The sequence below is a fragment of the Melospiza melodia genome, chromosome 2 (genome assembly GCF_035770615.1).
Source record: "Melospiza melodia melodia isolate bMelMel2 chromosome 2, bMelMel2.pri, whole genome shotgun sequence".
NCBI classification, from domain to species: Eukaryota; Metazoa; Chordata; class Aves; order Passeriformes; family Passerellidae; genus Melospiza; species Melospiza melodia.
The window spans coordinates 15,143,810-15,168,779 of NC_086195.1; the positions used below are offsets into that span (position 1 = coordinate 15,143,810).

Here is a 24,970-nt window from a genome sequence, read left to right on the forward strand (position 1 = left end):
TATTTTCTTTTTTTTAACTGTAAAAAACAGTTACCACATTTTGATCAATCACATTTGGGGAAAAAAAATAAATCAAAAACCCACACCAAACCTGTTGGCCCCAGCCAGTCTTGTACAGTGCAATGCTAAGCCTGAAATATTTAGAAGTTGTTTCACTGGAATGAAACTCTACAATGGCACAGCAGACTGCCTGCTACCCAAGCCAGCATCCTATCATTTTGGTCTAGTGTTTTTCCAAAGGGAACATAAGAGCACAGATTACATTTGCAGCAAAGCTGTTAATAAAATTAAACTTCTAGCTTTCAAATTAATACATTAAGTGCACGATTCCAAGGGTAAATCACTTTAAAATTCTACTCCTATGTGTGTATGCAAACAGTTTTTTACAAATAACTTCTTAAAGAAGAACTACCCCTTTAAATGCAATACCATTATTTCTGACTTCTGAAAGACTGGCAGGTTCAATTATCACACCAATGAAAACTCCATTGCTCCAATGTATTGAAAAGGGAACAACATCAATTGATCTTCAGTACCAATAGTTTGTATTGTTAAAGACCAAGAAAAGGAATTCTGAATAATTATAAAACACTATTCTTAAAATATGTTGCTGCATTTGAAATAAATATCATCAGATACAGTAGTGTGTGTTGGTAACACACAAGTGAAAAATGTTTTCCTCTTAAATGGCATAAGGCCAGAAGTAAAAAATGAAGATTATATTTTGGGCTTAAATTAGAGTTATAAATTATAAAAAAAGTTTAAATTATAAAAAAAAGTTGAAATAAGTAACTCCTCACAGAGTATCAAATTACCAGTATGGAAAAATAAAGACTGATAGATTAATTAAAAATAGGGTATCCAAGAATGTTATTGGATTTACCCCAGCAGATTTCATCACTGTTTCTAAAACTCTTTTGCACCTAATTCCATTGCTTATTCAGAAAAGTACAATGCTTTCCTAAGGAGATAATTCCAAGGTAGTATGTCTAAACTCACCTCAAGAGTTTCAGCTGTCTGTGAGGAACAGATACCTTCCTCACAAGAAGGGATAGTAATTTAACACTTCAAATTTCTTAAAGCCCATCTGCAGCTAATTTTCACCATGCCACTCAAGCTATCAAGTCAGATGTTGATGAATTTGTTCATTCTTTCCATACTCACTTCAGAAGCAGAATAACTTTTTATTTATATGAGATGCCCAAAGGAGAGTCACAGTGAACTTCAAAGAAAGGAACTAAAATTTTATATGTTACTTAATTTAGGGCAGTCAGATGAAAAAAATAAATGTTGTGATAACTCTTGTGGCTCAGCAGTCATGGGAATCTGTCACAGATACTTGGATATTAGGCGTGATTTAAGCTGTCATGCTAATATTCCAGGCAAGGCGTTGCAGCAAGGTGCCCTAGAGATTTTACCATAGCATTTTGAGACATTTGTGTGCTAGGAAAACGCACGCACCTGGTTCCTATGACTAACCTGAATAGGATCAGTTCCAGAAATAGCCCTTTCATAGTTTTCTGAAAAAACAACCATCTCATATCACGTATGGTTTCTATTACCTTCATAACTCATTGCACTGTGAACATTTTATTTTAGGTCTGAGTAGTCCATGTCTCTCCATTGGCTGTAACAAGAAATGGATTCTGCTTTAAACAAATTAACTGAGAAGCACTCTAAGACCTGGTTTAAGCAGGCAGGCAAAGGAAACCATATTAGAGATTGCTTTTGCTAAACTTCCAATAAATGATACCAACCTGTGTACTGAAGATGCATGGGGTGTCCTACATAGAGCATGTCAATATGGGGAGGATGCTTTACCCTGATGAGCCTTGTTTGGTTCTCCAAAGAAGGAGTCACACAAAAGCTTGGAACAAAGTCCTTCTGGCAGTCCATGTTGGTTCGACAAACTTTGCTGGCTTCAATAACTTTTCGTGCTGGCAGACAGGCATACTGCAAAGGGCATTCAAATTCATCGTGAAAGGTAAAGGTAAGCTATTTTCCAGCACATCAAATTAAAAGGAACAAAAGATTCCTTTTTTAAGCAAAGAAATGCCTCACTGATATAAGCCCATGAAGAACTAAAATCTAATTTTTCCCCTTAGTTTTTTGTTCTGAAATCCTGACAAATCTCTACCTGATGCATATTCAACCTGTCATTCCATATTTTGAAGTATGGAAGAGAGAGTATGTACATATTCCAAGATAAAAGCAAACTTTTTCTAGCAAAGTACACATATGCACAACAAAACACCATGGCATCTAAACATAGGTCAGTGATTTCTAATGGACAGAGCCTGTATTAACAGCCTAGTGACTTACCTGCTCAAGATGAAGTTTTAGCAAATAAACCAACAAACATGCTTGGTGTGTGGTGGCTAAGAAATCATTCTCAACTAAGATGAACACAGGACTCAGTGCACTGCTGTGCCCCAATCCCTGCCTGTAACACTCTTTCACTCTCTGACAGACCAGAGCTTTCTTGCTCCCCATGGGCCAAAGACAGTACAGCAGGAGGGGAACAGGAAATTAGTTTTCCCCTTCATGTCTCTTGGAAAAATCTCAGTGACACTTTTCCTTTTGTTCTAAAAATAGAAGTAAGGAATCATAATCTACTATTTGCCTTAGGAGGAAAAGCAAAAGTAATTTCTGCCTTCTCAGCCTGATCATTGCACTCCCCATAACACATGAGTGTCAGACCCTCACCATTAACCTTGATATAAATTCCTTCTACTCTAATGAGGGAGAAGACACACTTTCAAAAACTGCTGCATAGCACTGCAAAGACCATTAAAAAAAAGTTCAAAAATCACTGCCATTCTAAAGACACCTGAAAGTCACAAGGTCTCAAGCTTCCTGATGCTTTTATTTCTTCCTTGTTTATAAGTAGCAACTACAAGCTTAAGAATGCCCAGGCTCAATGGGATAGTGATTTATCAAATCTTGCTGCCACTGCCATATTTCAAATGAACCACTGGAATGTGTTCAGCTCTTAGTGGTTAAATATCCTGGAGTGGGAAGTTTACCACTGCAGAAACTGTAAACATAGCAGATTTGGAAAAAATTTATTTTAATTTCTTCAGGTATTTATCACTAGAGCCAGAACAATAACAAACTGGTATGTGTAGAAGTTTACACAGTTGATTCGTGTGTTCTGCTGCTTGTAAAGAGCCAACAGAAATATTCCATCACTGTCAGTATGGAAAACATATTTTAAAAAACACTGATGTATTTTCATAGAATGGCTACCCAATGGCTTGGGTTGGAAGGGACCTTAAGATATCCCATTCCAACCCCTGTCATGAGCAGGGACCTTCCCCTGGAACCAGTTACTCAGAGCTCCATCCAGCCTGGCCCTGAACCTTTCCAGGGATGGGGCATCCACAGCTCCTCTGGGCAACCTGTGCCAGTGGCTCAGTACCCTCACAGTAAAGAATTTCTTCCAAACATCTAATCTCAACCTGCCCTCTTTCAGTTTAAAGCCATCCCCCCTTGTCTATCACTATATGCCCCTGTGAAAAGTCTCTCCTCAGCTTCCTTGTAGCCCCTTTAAGCACTGGAATGCTGCTAAACCCTTTTCTAAGGGAGTAAGGCAAAATCCTACTGATAAACTTTGTTTCTATGTGACAAGAAATTCAACATAGTAAAAAAAAATTAAAGTATAGGTCCTTATTTTGAGAAACTGGGCAATCTCTAGGACCTTCTCCTGCATGTTTTTATTTAAATTTAGGGAGCAGCACTGCTGGCTTCAGACAAAATAACTGAACAGACAGTCCAGGGCTTTGCTTTCCCTGTAGGGCTGAATACTTTTAGAAGACTGAAACACCAAAATAAGCAATTTCGACTTCTTCTCAAAAGTTGTTTTTTCTCACCAGTATTGTGCATCCAGAATACTGAAAATGACTGAGGTGTCTTTCTGCCTAAAGGAATGAGGTGTCTAAGATTTTTTATGATTCTTCCAGAGACTTCCTGTTTGATTATGGGAAAAATTGTAACTAGCATTTTGTAGTTTTTTAAGCTGTAATTGGGAAAATTGTATACATGCACACCTTTATTACAAACTGTAGATACCCTTAGATACCCTTAAACACTTGAGTATGCTGTATAGGTGTGGGCAAATATTACTAAATTAATACAAAAAAAAAATAGATTTACCAAAGAGAATCAGCAGTTTAAGTAACTTACCAGGTGGCTGTCCAACTTATTGCTGTATGAAAAGCAAATGTCTGTGAGGCTGTTGTTACTACAACATTCTACTGTGCCATCAAGTCTTCTGTAAACTAAAGAACATAGGCATAGAGCAAATAATCAATATTATTTGCTGGAAAAATTAGTCTCTGAATGAAGTAAAACCATTATTTGTATTATTAATTGTCCTGCAGCATTCAAGAATTACACTAATTCAGTCTAGCTGAGGCTCAGTCACAACTAAAATAAAGCTTTACCACCACCATGTGAATGTCCCATGATTTCAGTCACGTGCCATACTGATTTTTTCACCTTTATAAACCTCCTTGAGATACTGGAGATCTAACATTGCATTGTTTTGACTATTAAAAGTTGCAAAACACTTCTATATCCATTTCCCCTAACTTGCACCAATATTTGGAATGGAAATTTGTTAGCTACTACTGTAGTGATTTCACTGGCTGGCTATGGAAATGGCCAAGACTCAAAACATACTTTTTACATCATGAAAGCCTTCCAAGCCTTGAAGGCTGCAGCAGTGAACAAATGATGTTTTAAACCTTGATTTAACTAGTCTGGTAAAGAACCTTTGTATATGTGCTCTTGAAATGAATTAAGCCTAACTTGCTGTCCAGCTAAAACCACACAGATGCAGAAGAATGGTCAGGGTAAGGATCTGTATCACAGCAAGGGCAGTCCCTTCCCAGGCAGATCCAGCCTGTGATACTGCCTGCTGATTTACCTCTGCACAACCTGCAATCACTGACATGGAGCTCTATGCCTGGGGCTTACAGGTGCAAGCACTGTACCGTACAAACCTTTTTTCAAGTACCCTGAGGCTAAGAAACCACAGATATTTTTGAATAGCAAATGACCATGAAATTAGTATTCTTATAAACTACATTGAAACCACTTTTTTTTTAATTTCAAAAAGTTCCTTAGGGCATTGTTTTCTCTCTAGCTTCAATACTCAGATAGTTCACTCTCCATTTGTTTTATAGTCAACTAGGTGGAGTCCATTTGCTATATACATTTTTATCAATACTCTGCATTTATGTCAAATTGTGAACTGTCAAGATTTTGATAAATGACAGCTGCTCAAGACCAAACAGAGTTCATTTAATTTCAGAGGAATATTTCTCACTGCTGGAGGCTTATGACTCTGAAAATGCAGACAGACTGGTCTGATTAGAAGGCAGCAATGGGCACAATGGGCTGCTAACACAATACAGCAAGCAGGCTTGGAAGCAATATTGAATCTCCAGCAGTAAGCCTCTAGTATTCCAATCTAAACAGGACCAGTTCATCTGCAAAATATGCAGTTTTATTACCCATGACTCCAAAATTGCACTTCAGAGAACAGCACAATCTGAGGATATATATACCTACAACATCTGAGATTTGGCTCTTGTCATCCCTGCCCAGCTGAAAGCATGGGCCAAAGTTGCATTCCTCTTCAGAGGCATAACCCAAAGTGTCAGACCTCTAAAAGCAGGTTCTTACCCATACTCCACTAGTTTCCAGTTTAAATATTTATCTCAGTATCAGCTATAAGATCACTTTCTTTACATAATTAAAAAAAACAACTTTTCCAGTGTCACGGAAATTCTGTAGTGCATCAAAACCACGGACAGTCGAGTTGCCTGACCTCCTGTTTATTTCCAGGATGATGGAAAAATGCAGTGACAATTTTAAAGCTCTGACTAACATCCCACAAGCTTTGCTCAGCAGCAGCCCCTTACCTCTGGAATTCAGTTTCCATAAGTGCTTGCATGAAAGAAACTTTAGAGAGCTTCAGGGCATGTCACAAGACACTCAGCCAATTTAACTTGACTGTTCTTTTTTGTTCTACTCAATTTTTGTTTATTATTCTAGCTCAGTTCGGTTTTTTGGTTTTTTTTCTCGGTTTCTTGGGCATAAGCTCTTATAGCAACAAGCACTCTAATGTATAAATGGAAACAGAAGGAAGCACACTGACTTCTAGAAGCAGTATGTGCAATCCAGACAAAACTGAGTTCATGGGCAATGACATAAAACCCTATAGGGAGACACATATGAAGAAATGACCATAATAAAGCACATCATTAGGTTAAATAATACCATTTGCAATGTCATGCTGATCAAAGCTGTGAGGTAATATGAAATTTACATCTGCAAAAGATCACTGAGTTGATCTATTTTACAGAACTTAAAATAGAGGAGATAATTGTACTACTGCTAAGAACCAAGTTCTGCAATATCCTGAAGAAGCAAATTTTATTATTCAGATCATACAGGATATTTGTACAAGATGACTGAAAGACAAGAGAAATTCCTATGTGTAGCCCTCTCTCACTTTCAGATTTCACAGAACAGCATGGCACATTGGTAATTGCTTAAGACAGGACAGCAGATTTGACTTACAAGAAATCTGACCCCAACAACAAATTCTAAATCCAAAAAGTCTTTTAAGACATGATTAGATTAAAATAGAAATTAATTAACATACGAAATAATGAGGAGAGCACCTTAAGTCATACCTCTAGCTGGAAAGCTTAATTGCTGTAGGGTGGCTGCACTTACACAGTAGCCGACCTGTGACTTCTCTGAAATGTCTCCCAGACAGGAATTCCAGTCTTCCACATTATAGACTGGGCAGTCTTGTAGGTTAGTGACAAGGTCTCCCACAAAAAGACCTCTTGGTCCATTGGCAGGAGAATCCTGAGAAGAACAGTGAAGTCAATCATATTACTATAGGAGGATAAACAAGGATTAGTTTACAGTTCACTGAATACTATGAAATCTTTAGGTTAAGACACTAAAAAATGTGGGGGAAGGGGAGGGAAAGGGAACTCTTCAAGTGTCCTGGACACATCTTCAGATTTGAGTAATTATTTTCATATGGGTCAAAATGCTAAGAAAATCCACAACATATTAAGTTCAAGTAACTTAAACTTATACCCTGAACTTTTCAAGAAAGCAGGTGTACCTATATTTTCAAAAGTAATAAAGCATTATAAATGTCACTCTCTCCTGAGTTTTATCAATTGATTTTTAGGTCCAAGAAAGATTGAATCCTTTCAGCTCTGCTGTTCAACTGTGCTCTATTTGATTAAGTCAGAAAAAAATAATTCCTTTCCAGAATCCCAGAAATCTATCTCTACTTTGCTTCCAGCTGACCAAACGAGGAAATCAGCTCAAAATAATCTTTAACATTGAAAAAAGATAGCAGTAACTGGGTGATAACACAATTTCCAGTAGATTTGCTTTGTGCTAATACTAAAAAACAGTTAAAACCAGAAAGAAACCTGCAAACTCATCTCAAATGTCTCAACAGTTTTATAGTATGCTAATTAGTCTATTATTATTCACACCATGTTCCTTTATTTACTAATACTAAGATACATGAGACTGAAAGGAAAACTTTCAGCAAGAAGTTCACTATATTGGATTCTGCAAAGAGCTGCACTGACCAATTCTGATTGTGATAATCAGAGATACAGGTACATTTCAGATCACAAAGCATATAATATGGAAACAGCAAATATCTTTCTTACCTCTGCTACCTCAGTGACAAGTGCCCCAACACCCGTGTAATAGAAAGGAAAAAGAATGGCTGGCAGCAGAAACAACACCATGAAACTGGCAACACCAAGAACAAAATTATGCCACACACCTAAAAAGAAGGCAAAAAAAAGTTTCTAAATAAACATTAATAACAAAAAGCTGGTTTTTAAATGATCCTACAGCTGCTTTCTAATTAACTTTCCTGAAATTATTATTGCAAGAATAAATGAAAAGTTAATTTGTGAACATAGGCATAAAAGAAGAGTACATAGATTACAAACTTTAGATTCTATAATGCCCTTTTGTAAGGGAGTTTTAGAGAAAACTCTAAGCCCCTGACAATTATACTATCAAAAAAGACAGGAGAGCAGTAAGTCCATTTCTAAGGTGCCATTCCACCAGAGTAAGATTTCATGTACCACTACTTTTCTAAGTATGAGAGGGTAGTGTACCCAGAAGAGAAACTGGGCTCTGAATCAATTATTAAAATACAGTTTCTATCTACAGAGTTGTCTTCAATCATAAATATTAAAAAAAAAAAAATCAGTGGAATGAAATACATTACGTGTTACCTTCTAACACAATAAACTGTTGAAATTAAGAATTTCAATACATGGGCTTATTTTTGAAAAAATACTGTTTGTCCTAGAGAGCAAGATGTCTGAAATTTACTTGCAATTCAGTATTTATGATGGTAACCTACATTATTTCAATTGAAATTATTACATGTATATGTGCCAAATGAATTCAGGAAATTATTTGAAAAAGATGGCTTCTTCTACAAGAAAATATGGACCTAAAAGCCCATCAAGAAACCAAATAGCAGCACTTCCTGACACGTTGTTTTGGGGAACATATTTGCAATTGCCATCTTTATAGTATGTGGTTCTCCATAAGAGCAATGAACCACTATTATAAGGCACAGCTGGTGTTCATCATCAAAGCTTTGTGGCTTTCCACATTCAGCACTACACAAATTTTCTCATTCGTTTGTGTTCTTGGACAAACAGTTTTGTATGAACAATGCAGGAAAACTTTTCAGCGTTGAAGAGTCTTTATTTCCTTCTTACAGTGCTTCATCCTATTGTGAGGAGTTGGATTCAATTCTGTACTCACAGTGCAGTTACAGCACAGGAATTCAATTAAATATATTCACAAATGTATTAAACCTATCTTTCCTGCAGTGTATATAACACAGAAATCATAGCATATGGCAGACTTATGTCCCCTGTCTATCTCCACACCTCACCTCACCTTCTTTCACATTTATATTGCTGCAGATATGAGAGACATTTTTGGAGTTCTTGAAGTTGCCATTTCCACTGGTACATGCTTCTTAAAAGTAATTTTTTTCAATAGTTTTAATTGTATCTGATGGAAAGGCACTCAGATAGAGGAAATGTTTTTGTAATCCCTTCTCCTTATCTCACATACACACATTTATTTGCAACAAATCCAGAAGTAGCGAGCAAATATTTTAACTTTATTGTTTTAACTTTTTTATCTTAAAAATATTTTTTCAGCTTAACAAAAGACAAAAAATGGGAAATGGAAACAAAATTCTTTTCAACAGTGTGGCAGCCACAAAGAGTAAACTGAAAAAATCCCAACCCTTGAAATAATAATAAGAGGTAATGGAACTGCTAGAGAGTGACAAGGAATATTTTCAGTTAGGAAAAAAGGGCCTTGCTACCAAAATTGACACCATTTGCTGTGTGGAATACAGAAAGGTTTATAAACTCATCCCAGGTGATCCACAGAAAAATAAACATGCTCTAAATCAGAATACCTGTAGAGGCACACTGCTCAGTCTACCTTCAACTTAATTTTGCTAAAAAAACCTCATCCTTGGACACCTAATTCCTTACATCTGAGAAGAGACACTTTACACAACCCTAAAACACCTTAAAATAATTTATTAACTATTATTTAATTAAAAAAGAAAACAAAAACATTTAACTCCTGTTAAAGACAAGATGAAATGTATTAAAAATTATCTCAGAAAGTAATACAAATACTTGAACTAATTACAAGAAGGTGCTGCACAGAATCCCTTTTCATCTATCTAGTAGGCATGGAATTATGCTATAAATATCACAAGTCTTACAAGAACACTCATTTCCTATTCTTGAACATATGATGCCATCTGCTGTACAAAAAATATATTTTTTAATCTCCAGACTATAGCTGGACTACAAAAAGAATATTTGGTATCGGGCTCTAGTCTAGCTCTGTTACTTAGCTGCTGTACAATAATATGAGCATATCTCCCTAAATTCAGATTTCTGAACACCAGGAACAGGTTCATTCAACTGTTCTGACAAATAAAAGTAAAAGAAATTGGTTGTTTATTGAATATTGCATTTTATCATTATCAAGCATCCTAGTTCTGAAGCATATCTATCATAAACTGTGAAAAAACGCATTTCTTTATTATACCTAACTGAAAGCAAGCCATTCATGCTGACCAGTCTTGCAACATGTTTGCTCCTGCCTTGTATTCCCCTATCTCAGGTTTCCTGAGAAACATGAGAAATTATTACAGGTGTTTGCTTGTCATCAAAACAAGCAAGCAATTATTTTCTATTACAGCTGAGAATTCTATTTTTCTAGATAATGTCTTAGGAATCTGTGTAAGCAAACAATTTTGAAATTCAGTATGCCTTTTCTTTCAGTTCTGTTCCCAGTAGATGGAAATGGAAACAGATTAATTTGAGAAACAGGGCTTCCTAAAAGTTAGCCTATTGTATGTGAATGACTTTTGTTGATTTGGGTATTTGGAATACAGATATATTTACTTACCTAATATTTGTAATTATTTACTTGATTTATGAAAGCTTGAAAACACGCATGCTAAAGGCTTCTGTATGTTCACCCTCTATATGATGTTTTAGATACAATATTCAAGAAACAATGTTAATAACTAAACATTACAACAGGCTGGCTGGTAGCCTGCAACAGAAAAAACACCAGTATCAAGAACTGAACCAAGATGGTAACTTTTCTATTTCCATTTCAGTTCTCTGGGAGGCACCTTGTCTCTAGAAATAATCATACAAGTGGTTCAGGCAGAACAACACAGTCTCAGTTTGACTTCTCACAGCAATGAGGGTCTACTTCCCAGTAGCCAGAGACTTCAGAAAACATCAATTCAAAAACATCTGGAGGTTATCTGGAGCCATAAGCTATGACCCTCTTTGGATGTTTGTGTTTTAACCTTTATTTCCTCCCGATGGCAACATCAAAACACAGTGACCTGTACAATAACACAACTCACAGGTCAGTGAAAATCACAATACTTTTGAAAAATAGATTGTTCCTATTGCAGAAAACAGCAATGAATTGTTCGAGGATGTTGACCTGTGTTGACAGGAAGTAGCTTTCCTCATAGCACCATTCTGGCTCAGTATTTCCCAGCTTGTGTGCTCCAAAGTTTTGCTACTTAGGCCATACAATGTGCAGAAACATCCCAAACAAACAAACAAAAAAGACAGAGGAACTTCTGCACCTAGTGCAAGAGCTCTTTCTAATGAGAGGAACATCAGAAATCAGTTTTTCCCCAACCACACAACTGGAATTTCTTATGCACAACTATTCTGAATTGGATCTAGAATAGAATAAAGTTCTTCAAGACAGGAAATTTGCACTCGTTTAAGATCCTAGAAAGTGACATCTCTAGCCCAGAAAGCATCTCTAGCCCAGAAAGCAGCTCAATGAGGGCAGTAATGATCAAATGCCAACACAGGTCCAGAACAGGAGGATCACCATTAGGTAAAGAGAAGCTTTGGTACTTAGTCACTCTAAACCTTAAATACTCAATCAAAGATTCACAATGATGCCTTGGAATGGTGCTAAGCAAAGATTTAATAAAAAAACCACAAACTATTACCTGCACAAAATATCCTTAACTGCTGAACAGGAGATATCAACTGCAAGTGAGTTGTGAAGAGGTCAACAAAGGCTCCAGGATAGACAATGAAGATAAAAATTCCAAATCCATTAAATCGTACTTGTTCTCTTAAAAAGAAGAAAAGAAAAGTGAAGTGGTGTAACTGCAAACAAACAAAAGAAAAACTGAGAGAGTCTACAAAGCATACAGTTACTGACAACAAGAATGACAAAATTTTAATTATAAAACTAATTTATTTTTTATCTTTTCAGTAATTGAAAGATAATTAAACTAAAGGATGTTTTCTGCAGTAGTTGCCACTTCTAAGCAGTATAGATTTTTAAGTTTGGTAGAAACATAAACTTCTTTTCTGTCTCCTGGTAACAGTTACACATAAAATACTTTTGAAAAACCTACCTAACTTCAATGTTAACATATATTTCAACATTTACGGTAATAGCTCTTTTAAGTAAAAAAATGGCAGCTTGTTGTAAGCAGTTTCAAACTCATCTATGTAAAAATACTTGCAAGAATCAATTGCTTTTCATTTAATGAAATACTTCCACAGTTCTGGAATTTTTAATTCCTCTGTTTCTCATAAATGGACCTTAGAGTACATTGTAAACTAACAAAATGAGTGAAATATCATCTGAAAAAATGAAAACAAGTCAAGAGGTTAAAAGGACAAATGCTAATGCCCTTCCAAACCTTAACACTCCATGATTCTATTGAAATATATTAGTAGCTGACACTATTACACAGATAATATTTTTCCCAAGGGTTTTGCAATTACTTTTAAATGGATTTTTTTTAACAAACACATTAAGGTTTTTTTTAAGCTAGAAATTGTACAAGGGACTTAAGAGGAGCATGGCAAAATCATATTCCAAGACAAACCAGGCACATATCAGCTAATCCCCTATCTTTACTTGGACAATATACTGGGTCTAACCTTTTCCTTATTTACATTTATCTATTTAATGTGTATATACACCAAAAGAAGACAATTATACAAAACTATTCAGAATTAATTCTCACACTAATACTGTGGAGTTAACTCAGCCCATGCTACCAATTAATAACAGGCAGTTTAATGCCTGTTCAGGATTTCATGACTTTGGTAGAAGACACACAGGGAGGAAGAAAAAGACTTGTTTGGTATAAACCTTGACTAAACTAAGGCTCAAATATTTAAGCTCTTATAGCTCAAAGCTAATGCTTTCTAGAACTTAAGTTGGCAAAAAGTGTATTAGATTTCAGGAAGGCTAAGTGGCTTGCCAGAATTATAAAATCTGCCCACAGCACAGCTTTTTAGTGAAGCTGAAACCCTGAGAATTTACAGTAACAGTGCTATAGACCCAACCTGTGCTAGAAGGAAAATAAAAAAGTCAAGCAGAAAACAGCAGCAGCAGCATTAGCTGCCAATGTACATCGGATCAACTAATTTCTCCTTTGGAAATACTGGAAAATAATTTTTTGATGAAAATATAATCCAAAATTGAATATTCAAAGCCTTTGCTCTAGACCTTGAATAAAGATATCACACCATTACGATACAAGAATTATTCTTCCTTTCTGCATAAAAAGAGCTCTGTAGTAACTCCTAGCTTCTCTGCAGTCTGCCAGCAACATGCACTAGAAAGAAAATTTTGTTGCTTCTTCCTGTGATGGGATAAGCAAAAGGTTCACCCTCCACAGAAAATTCCCTGTGAATATTTGAGGGAAGAAAGCTGAAAGACAAACAGAGCATATGAGAGAGGTTCTCAAAACACTCCTTTGTGGTAGCATATGGGTTCAAATGCAGTCATGACTCCCTACACTCAGGAAAATCACAGAAACAACTTAGGGCTTTATGTTCAAAGAAGAGAGAATGATACTGCCCAGGAGAAATGTGGAGGACCCCTGATCATCAGTCCACTAATCACTGCTTAACCTTTTTATGCTAAAGTGGCATTTAACAGTAATGACTAACCTGTCAAATAATTTTGGTGAAGTAATCATCATAGTTAAGGACATTAAAAATATAATTTTTGATCAAAGCTAATAAATCATTGAGGTTAACAGGGACAAATCACATTTGACCAAGTTATTGCTTCAATTTGTTTGTATCATATTTCATGAGCTATGTTTAAACAAATCAATTAAAAATCTATTTTCACTGTGCAATAGTATGAGTTCAAGTGCCACAGGCACAGAAATCAAATTGCTGTGTAGAAAACAGGGCCACTAAAAAAACTGTTTTAAACCTGATGCTATATTTGCACAGCAGAAGTCCCTTCTCATGATCTGTATAATAGATACTGCATTAAAACTCTATCCCTAATTTGTACACCCTTCCAAACTTCAAATCTAAAGAAGCTATGAATTACAGACTCTCTAGATAAAACAAAGCAGAGCTAACAACATTCATGGCTAGGTAACTGCTCTGGAATATTTGGCTTTGTTGTCAAGAGTAGCAGAAAAGCAAAACAGAAATTACCGAATAGCTGCCACCCCATGGCCGACTTCATGTATCACACCGCTGATGAGGATTGCAGAGAAGAAATAGGTCAGCTGGCTGATGGGCAAATTGACACCAGGCACCTGTTGATGTGGGCATGACAACAAAACAAAACACAGGAGGAAAACAAGAGGTACAAAGACAAATCATTCTGCTCCTAAATTTGCTGCTCTCACTCACTCCTTCACATCCATAGCAGACCAGGGGCTGTTCTCAATGCAGCACGATCAGTCTGCACCTCTTTTACCAACTTATTCAATGTACTTTAAAGTATATTAAATATATATTATTTTTGGAACATGAAAAAGCTCTCCAGGCACAAAAGCCCTCTCCCTGCCCTATATATTCCCCACAGTTCTGACCAAACATGTCCTACTCTATATTAAGCTCAACAAGTTTATAAAAATGTACACAGACTTCCATTCAAATGAAACAGCCTTGGCACTGTGAACATTAGTTTACAATTTCCTGCCGCCACTCACGTAGCTACAGAAAAGATCCACCTTTCAAAAGAAAATAGTAACAATTGTAAGGCACTCCAAAAAGTATGAACATGAAAAATTCAAAAATGAGTTGACAGCTGAACAGTCAGTCTCTTCCTTCTCTCTTCCTATAGAAATCACAAAATTATTTCAGTTTACAGTGTCAAAAAAAAAAAGTAATTTTCATCTATTCTTCAGGCTTTACTAGTCTACATATGGCAATTTAACCTTAAAAAAACCCCACCTTGAAATGATTTTTAATTTACCTAAGACAATATGCAGGCCTCTCATATTCTTCCCATTGCTGTGGATTCCCACCACTCCCAGGTCCTTCACTGTGCTTGTCATGAGACACCAACTGCTTCCAAACAGGCTTCAAAGTGGTCACTAATGAAAGCATGAGGAGCCATCCCCTCCTTCCTCCTGATGGACCTTCATCCTGCTCAGCTGCATCACCCTCAGCTGCTGGGCTGCAGTGGGATTGCTCTGGGACATTCCTCCTGTCAGATCTACAGCTTTTTCTACCCATAGCAGGCTGCACTCCAGTATGCTCACAAACAATTGATGTGAACACAACATGAATTGCAATCCAGCCTCACAAAACAGATGCTGTGGGCAAAAACTCCTGGCCTGTCTATAGAACTCTGTAAAACCCAGCATAATGAAAAAAAAAATGCTGCACATCCAGCTAGGTAGGCTGGATTCTACCTTTGTTCAGTCCTGCACATTCTTCACTTATATGCATTTACCTACCCATGTAGCAGAATTCTACAAGAGTTGGTTGACACAATCTAGCTGAATTAAATCCTTCAAAAGGATTTATTAATGTTAATCACCTCACAAATTCTGTCCAGCGTGATGGTGACCAAGGAATTTACCTTAACTAGCTCAGCTGTGGTACCTCAGTATGAAAGACAGCCACACTTCACTTCTGAAACACCATTGCTTGCATTACAGCATCAGCTGGTGGCACTAATGCATCACTTCAGTGGTGCTGCCTCTCTCTGCAGTGGGAGGACAGATGGCAGCAGCAAGAGCTGCCATCTCCATTCCACCATGACTGCAGCCTGCTAGAACACAGCACCAGATGCTTTCAGACTTTACGTCAATGGAGCTATTTTAAGATTCACCTAAAACAGAAGTTACCTCTCATGAAGGGCTCTGCAATCAATAGCAGGATTTTGTTAAAAAGCATGCTGGCTTGTATTTTATGGCCTTCTGGAAATGGCTTTAGTAAAAGAAGATCCTTTGCTTGTAACTAATCTGCCTCTTTCCTACTTTTGTAAGTAGGCAAACAACACAGGAGGGGGCAGCTGAAGAGAAACAGCCCAGTTACCTATAGACAGGTATTTTACATCAAGTACATGACTGAACAAAAGAGGAAGCATACAAAAATCTTAATAAAATATAAGTACAACTGTTTCTCCCTCTCTCCACACCCAGAGGGTAAAGGCTAAACAGCTTTATGCCACAGGCTAAAATTAAGTTTAAAAAGTGGGATTTTGTTGGGTTTTTTTAAAACTAATTTGCTCTCTTCCAGGCAGTCAAATACAAGTAAACAATTTTAATGGGAAGGTCCTCCTAAGTCATTCTTCACCTCTTTGCAACCACATAAATCTGTTTCTGGTGTCAATTTACACTAGCACATTCCCCTTATAAAGAATACTGAAACTTGCTAAAGGCAGAATTATAAACTGTGACCATTCAAAACTGAAAGAATGAGGTAAGAAAGAAAGAGAAGCACAACTCAACTTAGGAGAAGTAACCTCATCCCCACACATGACATTACTTTATCCCTATCTATTAAACTGTTTTCAGAGCCCGTCAATCCTTGGTTTGAACGCAGTGATATTGCCAGGAGGCAGTCACTGAGGAAACAAGTCCACATTGAAATTGTGAACATTATCCTACATTTCTACTTTCACTGTTCCAGTTCACACCAGATTGATTCCAAAGGCTCATCTTTACTTTGCTTGTGTCTGTGTTATTTTCTCCAAAGAGCAATATATTGTCAATGACCACTGTACTCTGGTGTCACAAAAGTGGATGGATCCATACAATGACCTCAGAAAATGAAGATGTAAAGGAACTCCAGAAAAGTTAGGACAGATCCTGTTGGAATGTAAATTACAAAATTTTCTGTCTCATGTTCAGCTCATGCCCTCCCAGATGCACAGACTGCCCACTCCTGCCTGCCCCTGGAGGTAATTCAGGAGCAGGCTCTGGACAGGGGACGGCAGTGGCAGTGACAGTGGTTCCCCCTCAGGTCTCACTGCCTGCTTTTTCCAACACACACTGAACTCTGTATATTCACTCTGCCTGTGTGAAACAGACCCATCCAAAGGCACTGTGTTTATGGCACATGCTAAATCAGGCTTCCTGCACTCATGCCAGCCTAGCTGCATGCAGTCAGTTTAGTGCTTACAGGAAGGTCTATTGTGTCTGCACACAATTCTCAACATCTGGTCACTTGAACAGCTGAGTACTGAAATAGAGTAACATGGCTGGGCACCTCTGCTCTAAGCCATGTAGCAGAAGGCAGAGCAACCCCATAACACTTTCTGAATTTCAGGAAAATGACCATACATTTTGGCCACATTGCCCTCCTGGTATAAAAAAGGTGACTAGGAATCCTTCCAGGTTAAAACTGTTGCAAGGCAATGTCAGTTCTTCCATTACTGCCTTGCAAAGAGATTAAAAAGACAGTATTTGAAATCTCCCCCATCCTGTGAAATATTACATTCTGAAACCATACAATATATTGTCCAGCACCAGAAATGCACAGAACAATTAAATATATCATTGGACTTTGATACTGCCAGAAACAGCACTTGAAATTTCACATAGTAAATTAAGTCCTAAGTCCTTGAAGAATCAAAAAATAACTCCTCACTGACTCTTTGCTTCTAATATCACACAAAGTTTTTTGCCCTTCTTTCCTTTTCCACTGCTGTTTTCTATTGTGTTAAAAGAAACAGAACTTGTCTCCTCTTGTCACATATGTATGAGCTCTGCAAACTGTAAGGTCACCAGAGCTACTGCACAGCTTACAGGAAACGAGTTCTTAACTCAGTTTTATATGCTCAGTACTATAATTTTATTCTTAGTACTATAATTTAGGGCTTTTCAAAATGATTATCCAATTCCCACTCCTGAGGATTTTCAACATAAACTCTTCCACATGTTTGCCTTCATTTTCCCTTTTTCTATACCCACTCTCCCATTTTTAAGGCTGGTAAAAAACCAGCACATTTTCATGTAGATGAACACCAGGAGTTGGGTTATTCTTGCATAGGAATATTTTAGCATCCCATACCCCATTAAGAAGCTGCTTTAGATCTGTACACAGCTCTCAAACAAAGACCTGAGGGGAGAACACTCACCACAACCTGCAGCATTCGATCATTCTGGGCTTTCGGAGCCTCGGTGAGCATCTGGGTCAGTGTTTGCAGCAGGGTCTTCCCAAGCAGGATAACAGAGCCAAACATGGCAATGATTCCAAACACCATTCCTACACTGAACCTACACAGAGAAGCAAAGAGTTCAGCAATGCACAGCCAAGAGAAAAAGGGTGTCATCTCTGGCTATGCAAATCTCTGCTTTACAGCACAAGTTACTGCACAAAACACAGGGCAAAACTTACCTGATGCACAATTCACCAACAATCCAGTACAAATATGCTAAAGAAAACTAAGAACAACAATATACACAAATACCTTATATTCTCCTTGTTTAATCCTGATCAACTTTCAAATACTTTTATTCTGTTACCCAATACATGTAACTTGCCTGTAGCAATGAATATATAAGTTTATAAGAATATAGAAACTTAACTAACAATGCATAATTGGCCATGTTGCACAACAGCATCACATATTTAGAGACCTGGATCAAATTATGGGGCAGCTAATGCACTTTTATATATAAGCTTCTTTTGTACATTTTGCAGCATTCTCACAAACAATAAAATGGACTAAAGAACAATTAATGAAACTCAATCTTTTTTAAAGAGTAACTAAAAAGTACAACTGCAAGACCACATTAACACCGATTTCTTAAGCTACATTGTTCTTCTCACCAATTTTTCATTAAAATCAATTTTGAAAATAATTTCAATTCATGTCACTCCACTTAATGACAAATTTTTATTCAGCATTAATATTATTATTCTTATTTTACACTGTCCTATAGCTGAAAGATGTGATAACTCTTTTTTCTAACAAAAAAAAACTTCCATGATGTAAATCCAGCACATACACCTCACTACCAATCCTTCCTCCTCTCATAACAGCTCAACTGTTCTCTTATCAGCCTTAATGAAGCTCACTGGGAATTAGTAGATTTATTTTAAGCAACATGTACTTGTAATGTTAATTAAAGAGACTAGTGGAAACATTATACTGTAATAAATTATACACATTAAAAACTGTAATTGATATAGAGCTATTTCAGACTGATTATTACAAAATCATTACATACTAGAGAAACCAATTTGAAGCAGACCTCTCTTTTATTACTCTCTCACTGAGGGTAGCAATACAGGAAATGAAAAGAAATTCAAACCTTACTCATTTTATATTTTCAGATACAAAGTAATGCTATGGAGGCAACTGAAGAATAGTTTTCTAAACCAGTCCAGGAGCACCCATATTAGACCACCCTACTATCTACCCATTCCCAGGACTCTGCAACCTTTGCATGGAAAGATGTAGGCAGATAAAAGACAGAAGGTAAGCAAGGTGCTCCTGAGCAGGTATCATTGCTGAATGTCTGGGCAGTTATTAACTACAGGTACAGAGCTGGCCCTGAATACTTTGTAAATTCTAGTGATTGGGAGAGCTAAGTCTACAGCTTTGGGAATGACCTAGGATCTGAGCAAACGCCTTCAGACCTACTTCTGTATGCAGTATTGCATGTAACAGCTGTACTCTTCAGAACTAGGCATACTTCAAACCACAGATAAAAATAGTTTAAGGATTTCTGGTTTTATAGAAGCTCAATATGCAACTTGTATTACATTTATGTATTTTTTAGAAGAGGTTAAATACTTATACTGGCTTAGAGCAACCACTCCAATTGGGTTTATCATTAACCTATTAAAACATCCATGTCTACCCACTGCCCTTCTAATGCTGAAAGGCACCAACGTGGTTCAGCTGTTGACTCTGATGAAGAGAAAGGAGGCTGAACTGGTACCATAAGTAGAGGAATTTGGGTTTCCATCTGCCCCAGCTGTAGAACTGGCGGTTGAAGAGCGCGGTTTGCCAGCGCAGGTGGAAGGGAGAGACGCTCAGGCCGTACGTCAGCAGCCAGTCCTCGTAGGACGCCTTCAGAGAGTTGGAGGACTGCAAAACAACAGAAAAGCAGCTTGACCAAAACATTCTGGGAAGATTTTGTAATGTGACCAAGCAGCAAATGTGATCTGTTTGTATAAAAACAGATATATAATTTCAAGTAGATGTCCTACACCTTACTTACATTTTGACATATAGGTGTGACTTGTAATGTGAAAAAGTTATGTCACATGTAATGTCATAAAAGTTATGTCACTGTTTTGATGTTATTTCCAACAATTGTAGGTTTGGGAGAGAGACTGGGTATCCAGTTATCTGACAAACAAGGTCTTGCATCACCTTTCCTAGTGTTAAATCCCTTTCAGTAGTTCTACCTTCTGGTTAGAACACTAAAGACTGTTGATGGTAGTCTTTCAACATAAAATTATATTCCAATAAACATTTTAAAAACTACAATAATGAAAAATGCTTCTTTGTCTCCAGAAAAAAACTTTCTAATATAGATGAGATATGGCTCACTATTGCAGATACCTGCTAGTAAGGACAAAAACAGGGTCTATTTTTCAAACACAAATACTATGCCTAAAGAGGGTCTGGAATATCTGATCAGGCTGACAAAACACCACAAGAAATTTAAAATTATCAACCTGTATTGCCATAGCAGTTTCACTATGGTAACTTTCCAGCATTTCAAGGTACTTCTAGTAGTTCCAAAGATTTCTCTTGATGAGAGATGTGACCTATTAATGTGACCTATGAATACCTATCTGCAGCATTATCTGGAATTATAGACATGGGTTTTGCAACTGCTAACTTTACTTTATGGTGCTTGCATTCTCAATAGGCTTTAGTCACTTGCTTCATGGAAGCTTGTGTCATTCCCAGATAAAGGAACGCTTTCCTTGGAGAACTCAGAGCCCAGGAAAAGCACAGATGAGCTTTGAGCCTTCTGACATTGGGCAGCTCCCAAGGCAGGAGTGTCTCTGATAAAATCCAGACAAGTCTTCGGAGCTGTCTGAGCTGGAGCACTGTTCCCAAGGATCCCCACAAGCAGCAGCACCTACTGAAGACATCCAAGCGTGCAGTTCACAACAGGCTCCCTTCTCTCCCCGACAAGGAACTCCACAGTTTCTGGCTCTTGTCTGTGGTCCTTTGAACAAACTTAGAACTTGCCAATTCCTTGCATTCCTCCTGCCCTGCACCACAGTGGTGCTGGGGGTTGAGGATCTCATGCTGCACACTTCTCATTTTGTCAGATTTTCTCATTGTGTCAAATGAATTAAATCTTGAACACTTAAAAGTTTATTTCAAATAACAAATTTGCTCAGCTGTGAGACCCATTTACTTGAGCCATTGTTCACATATCACCTATTACACCATTTATCCTTTCTGCCTATATATTTCTGTATAATTTCCTTCTTCTTCACCCTACTGATTTCAGCCACATTTTCGTTCTGTCAGCTGAGGGCACCAACAGAAATTTTCACTGTAATGCACTCCCATCAACACCACTCACTCCCTATGGCACCATTAAGTTTAGTGCTCACTTTTGCTAATTTTAACAGAGGAGATCACAAAGATGATTGGACTTGTACACAATTAGTGATACATAAGCCAAGGAAACAAAGAAAAAGACCTCACATAATCTACCAGATAATTAAGAACAAAAATACATATATCATTAAGAGCCCCTGATGTGAGAAACTGTCTTCTGTGAATTTAAGAAAAAAAGTCCTATTCATTCACAGTCAAAAAAACCTCAGAACCCAAACACATTATTCTAATAAAGTTAATCAGATACACTGATTAGACACTTTAAAATGTGCTCCTTCTATCTTATGCAAATCCCACTTTTTTCCCTAGAATTGCCACAAATTCATCCCTTTGAATTCATTCCAACATCACAGCTCCACTGTCCTAGCAAGACAAACAAGTATAAAGTTTTCCATGAGGAATATGGAATCACTGACCATACAGCTGTCAAATGTGGAAAAGAAAGGTACCAAAACTTTTCCTTTTGTATTTTCCTCACAAGTTGTGTAAATGTTATTCATAATCACTAAATGGCTGCAAACTTTTGCAAAATAACTTAAAAAGCTCTTTGCAAATTTTTGCTCCTTCTGTCCGGGTCCCAGTGGGATCACCACATTAAACAAACACCCTCATGCCCTTGTTTCATTTCAAGCTGCTTCACACAGGCCTTGACCCTGCTTCTTTGAGATCTAAGAGATCTTTGTTAGATTAGTTTTACTATAAAAGCAGCACTTATTTATTTATGCAGCCTTTAAAATGCTGGACACCTGCTAAACACCCCAGGAGCTCCACAGGAACCTGCCAGCAAGCAGGAGTCCTTAACATCCTTCTCTGCTGGCAGAATCTGCTCAGGAGCTCTGCATCATTTCAGCTTCCTGACCTTAAAAAATGAGAACCAACCTTGACTGAACGTGTCTAATGCATCCTTTATTTCCCACAGCAGAAGGAGGGACAACCTCCTGCACTTCACTCACTCCTGATCCTTCAGGCAAAATGGAATGTGAAGACTTAGGATGCTGGGGAGAAGGAATTTAGGGGTCTGAGTGAGTCCCTCTTACAGAATTCAGGCTTCAATGAAAATGTTGGTGGCAGTGGTACAAGGAGGAGCAACAAGGGGGACTTATCATCCAAAATTCCAGCTTGATTTGGCATAGCTTTAGTTTCTTGACACAAATGTATCTTTTAGTTCTAGGAATATTATAAAATGTGGATTTAGCTGGGAAAAAATACATTATACTCAGTTTTACTTTCTATATTGTAGTCTAGGAGTGAGACTGCCAAATTAAAATAGTTAAAATCTCAACAAAACCAGTAAGGGAACAAATTGAGCAAAAAAATATTGCACATTGAACAGGTTTACAGAATAAACATTAACTGCAAGTTACAGCACACATCCTGCTCTTGCCAAAAATATCAACAGGATCACACACAGAAAAGTGCTCCTATGTTATTTTTCACTCATGCTCTGTACATCCTCTTGGTGTAATTACACTGAAAGCGATTTGAGATTCAAACAGTACAATTAATTAAACAGTACAATGTTGCTGTGGTTGCTGGCAGCCTTGGGTTGTGACTGTGGTGGGGATTTACAGTACCAGCAGAAAAACAAGCAACCTGAGCTTTCTAATGATATAAATCTGGTTATTTAGTCTAAATTCTATTTCAGCTGTGGTACTCACAGTGAAACTTACAACTGAGATGTACAGGAAATCTACCACCGAAACTCAACAGCTCCCACATAATTCCTCAGGATTAATAACCTAGGTCAACTTTTAGTTAAAATATCAGAATTAAAATTTAACTGCTGGATTCTCATGCTTGCTATAGAATTCTAGGCATCCCCACTTCTTTATCAACATAAACCAGACATTAAGTAGGCTCCAGATTAAGTAGGCTCCAGTCCAGGGTTTGTTTCTTTTTTTTTTCCTTCCCTTGCTGCTGCAAGAAATGCAGTGGCTCTCCTTATTTACAGAAGTAATTTTATGGTCTAATAAATGATTTTATGGTCTAATGCAGAAGGAGATCTCCAGAGTCTCAGAGATGCAAATGGTCTCAGCACCATGGCACAACAGGTCTGGCACCTGAGCTCAGTTCTTGCTTCACAGCCCAGGAGTCTCCACCAGGCACAAATCTGCTGCCAAAAGAGAAGCAGCAGCCTCCTGGCTGACCTTCAGTCAGAGCACGTTCCTCTGGTACCTGGCTAACCTCATGTGTTTCAAAACAATGCTGTTTTCTTTTGTTTTGTTTTTTTAATACTTAACATAGACTTGCTGCAAGAAAATTTGAGAAGTCTTCAGGTAAATGACTGTATTTGTTATTGTCGTTATTGTACAGACTGTATTTTGCAATTATCAGCTTTCATCACTAACAGAGCTACATTTGCTCTCCAATTAGCTGCAGGGGGAGACACTTTTCCAAGTTTTCTAAGCACCTGAATTTTCTTGTATTTCTTCCTGTATTTTACAGAAGTGACAAAATGCACATTTTGTACTTTCATATCACTAAGCTTTATCTGCCTTGGCAGAAACAGATGCTGTAAAATTAAGAATTACAGATCAAACCTCTCATTTCATTTTCCCTCATATTTAACCAGCACACAGCCTACTTTGTATGCATTCTTTGCAATTTTGGTCATATCTTAGAAATCATACCTCTGAATCTGTAAAAAAAGAAAACAAACGCAAAACAATGCCACACCACTTAATGAAACTTGAGCAATGCACAGCTGCATCCCAGATATAACAAATGATGTCTTGGTGTATTTTCTTTTTAAAACTTCTCCTCTATATCAGAAGGAAAAGGATGACTCTCCTAATACTCTCCGAGGAGCAAAGTTTATTTCTTAAAAAAAAGTATTTGTATACAGTTCTGTCTCAAATTTTCTCCAGTAGAACTAAAGACATTCAAAAGTAATAAATATGCATCGCTTTTTACATTTTTTAGGAAAATCATCATTATAAGGCACATACCGCAGACTTACAAGGTTGTATGTTAGGTTTAGTTAATGATAAACTCCAGACACCCCGTTAAGCTGCCACGGAGCCGCTTAGGCAATCTATTAAATGCTGTTTTCCCCAACTTTCCGCGGCTCCGGCCCTTTAGCACACACCGGAGCCCGTGCACTGTCCCGTGCTCGGAGCGCAGCCCCGGGGGAAGCGGAGCGGGGCCTGGCGGGCCCGGCTGCGGGGCGGGAGGGGCTCCGGGGCCCGGGATCGCCTCAGAGCCCGCGGGGCGCAGCGGGCCCGGCCCGGCCGTGGCCGCTCCGCCAGCCCGGGCTCGGCAGCGGGGCCCGGGGCCGCCCGGCGGGGGGGGAACGGGGCTGCCGCCGCCTCCTCCCGGCCCCGTCCGGCCCTGCGCCCTCGGCCCTCACCTTGAGCAGCGTGTCCGCCAGGTACACGGCGCACCAGCCGCCCAGCACGGTCACCACCACCGGCACCGGGATCATCGCGGGCCGCGCCGCGCCTCAGCGCGGCAGCCCCGGAACCCAACCGGCCCGGAACGTTTGTCCCACCGGCTCTGCGGCCCGGGCGGACGCTTC

The 24,970-nt window shown here is 38.1% G+C and overlaps 1 protein-coding gene across 5 annotated transcripts in view; it reads right to left on the reverse strand.

Moving 5' to 3' along the window:
• The window catches only part of MBTPS2 (membrane bound transcription factor peptidase, site 2), a 40,624-nt gene extending 15,694 nt beyond the window's left edge, over positions 1-24,930 (reverse strand). The window contains exons 1-10 of one of the 5 annotated variants that reach the window (XM_063182494.1): positions 24,803-24,928; positions 19,802-19,950; positions 17,989-18,127; positions 14,103-14,206; positions 11,624-11,751; positions 7,725-7,843; positions 6,708-6,888; positions 4,186-4,280; positions 1,758-1,953; positions 1,253-1,627 (exon numbers count right to left, since the gene is read on the reverse strand). In XM_063182494.1, coding sequence (XP_063038564.1) covers positions 1,596-1,627; positions 1,758-1,953; positions 4,186-4,280; positions 6,708-6,888; positions 7,725-7,843; positions 11,624-11,751; positions 14,103-14,206; positions 17,989-18,127; positions 19,802-19,950; positions 24,803-24,877 — 1,218 coding nt within the window. In that variant the 5' untranslated portion in view covers positions 24,878-24,928 and the 3' untranslated portion in view covers positions 1,253-1,595. Of the gene's footprint in view, positions 1-1,252; positions 1,628-1,757; positions 1,954-4,185; positions 4,281-6,707; positions 6,889-7,724; positions 7,844-11,623; positions 11,752-14,102; positions 14,207-17,988; positions 18,128-19,801; positions 19,951-24,401; positions 24,532-24,802 lie in introns of those variants that run through there. The other 4 variants (XM_063182476.1, XM_063182482.1, XM_063182487.1 and 1 more) reach the window with 4 other exon arrangements.
• Between the last annotated feature and the right edge of the window lie 40 nt (positions 24,931-24,970).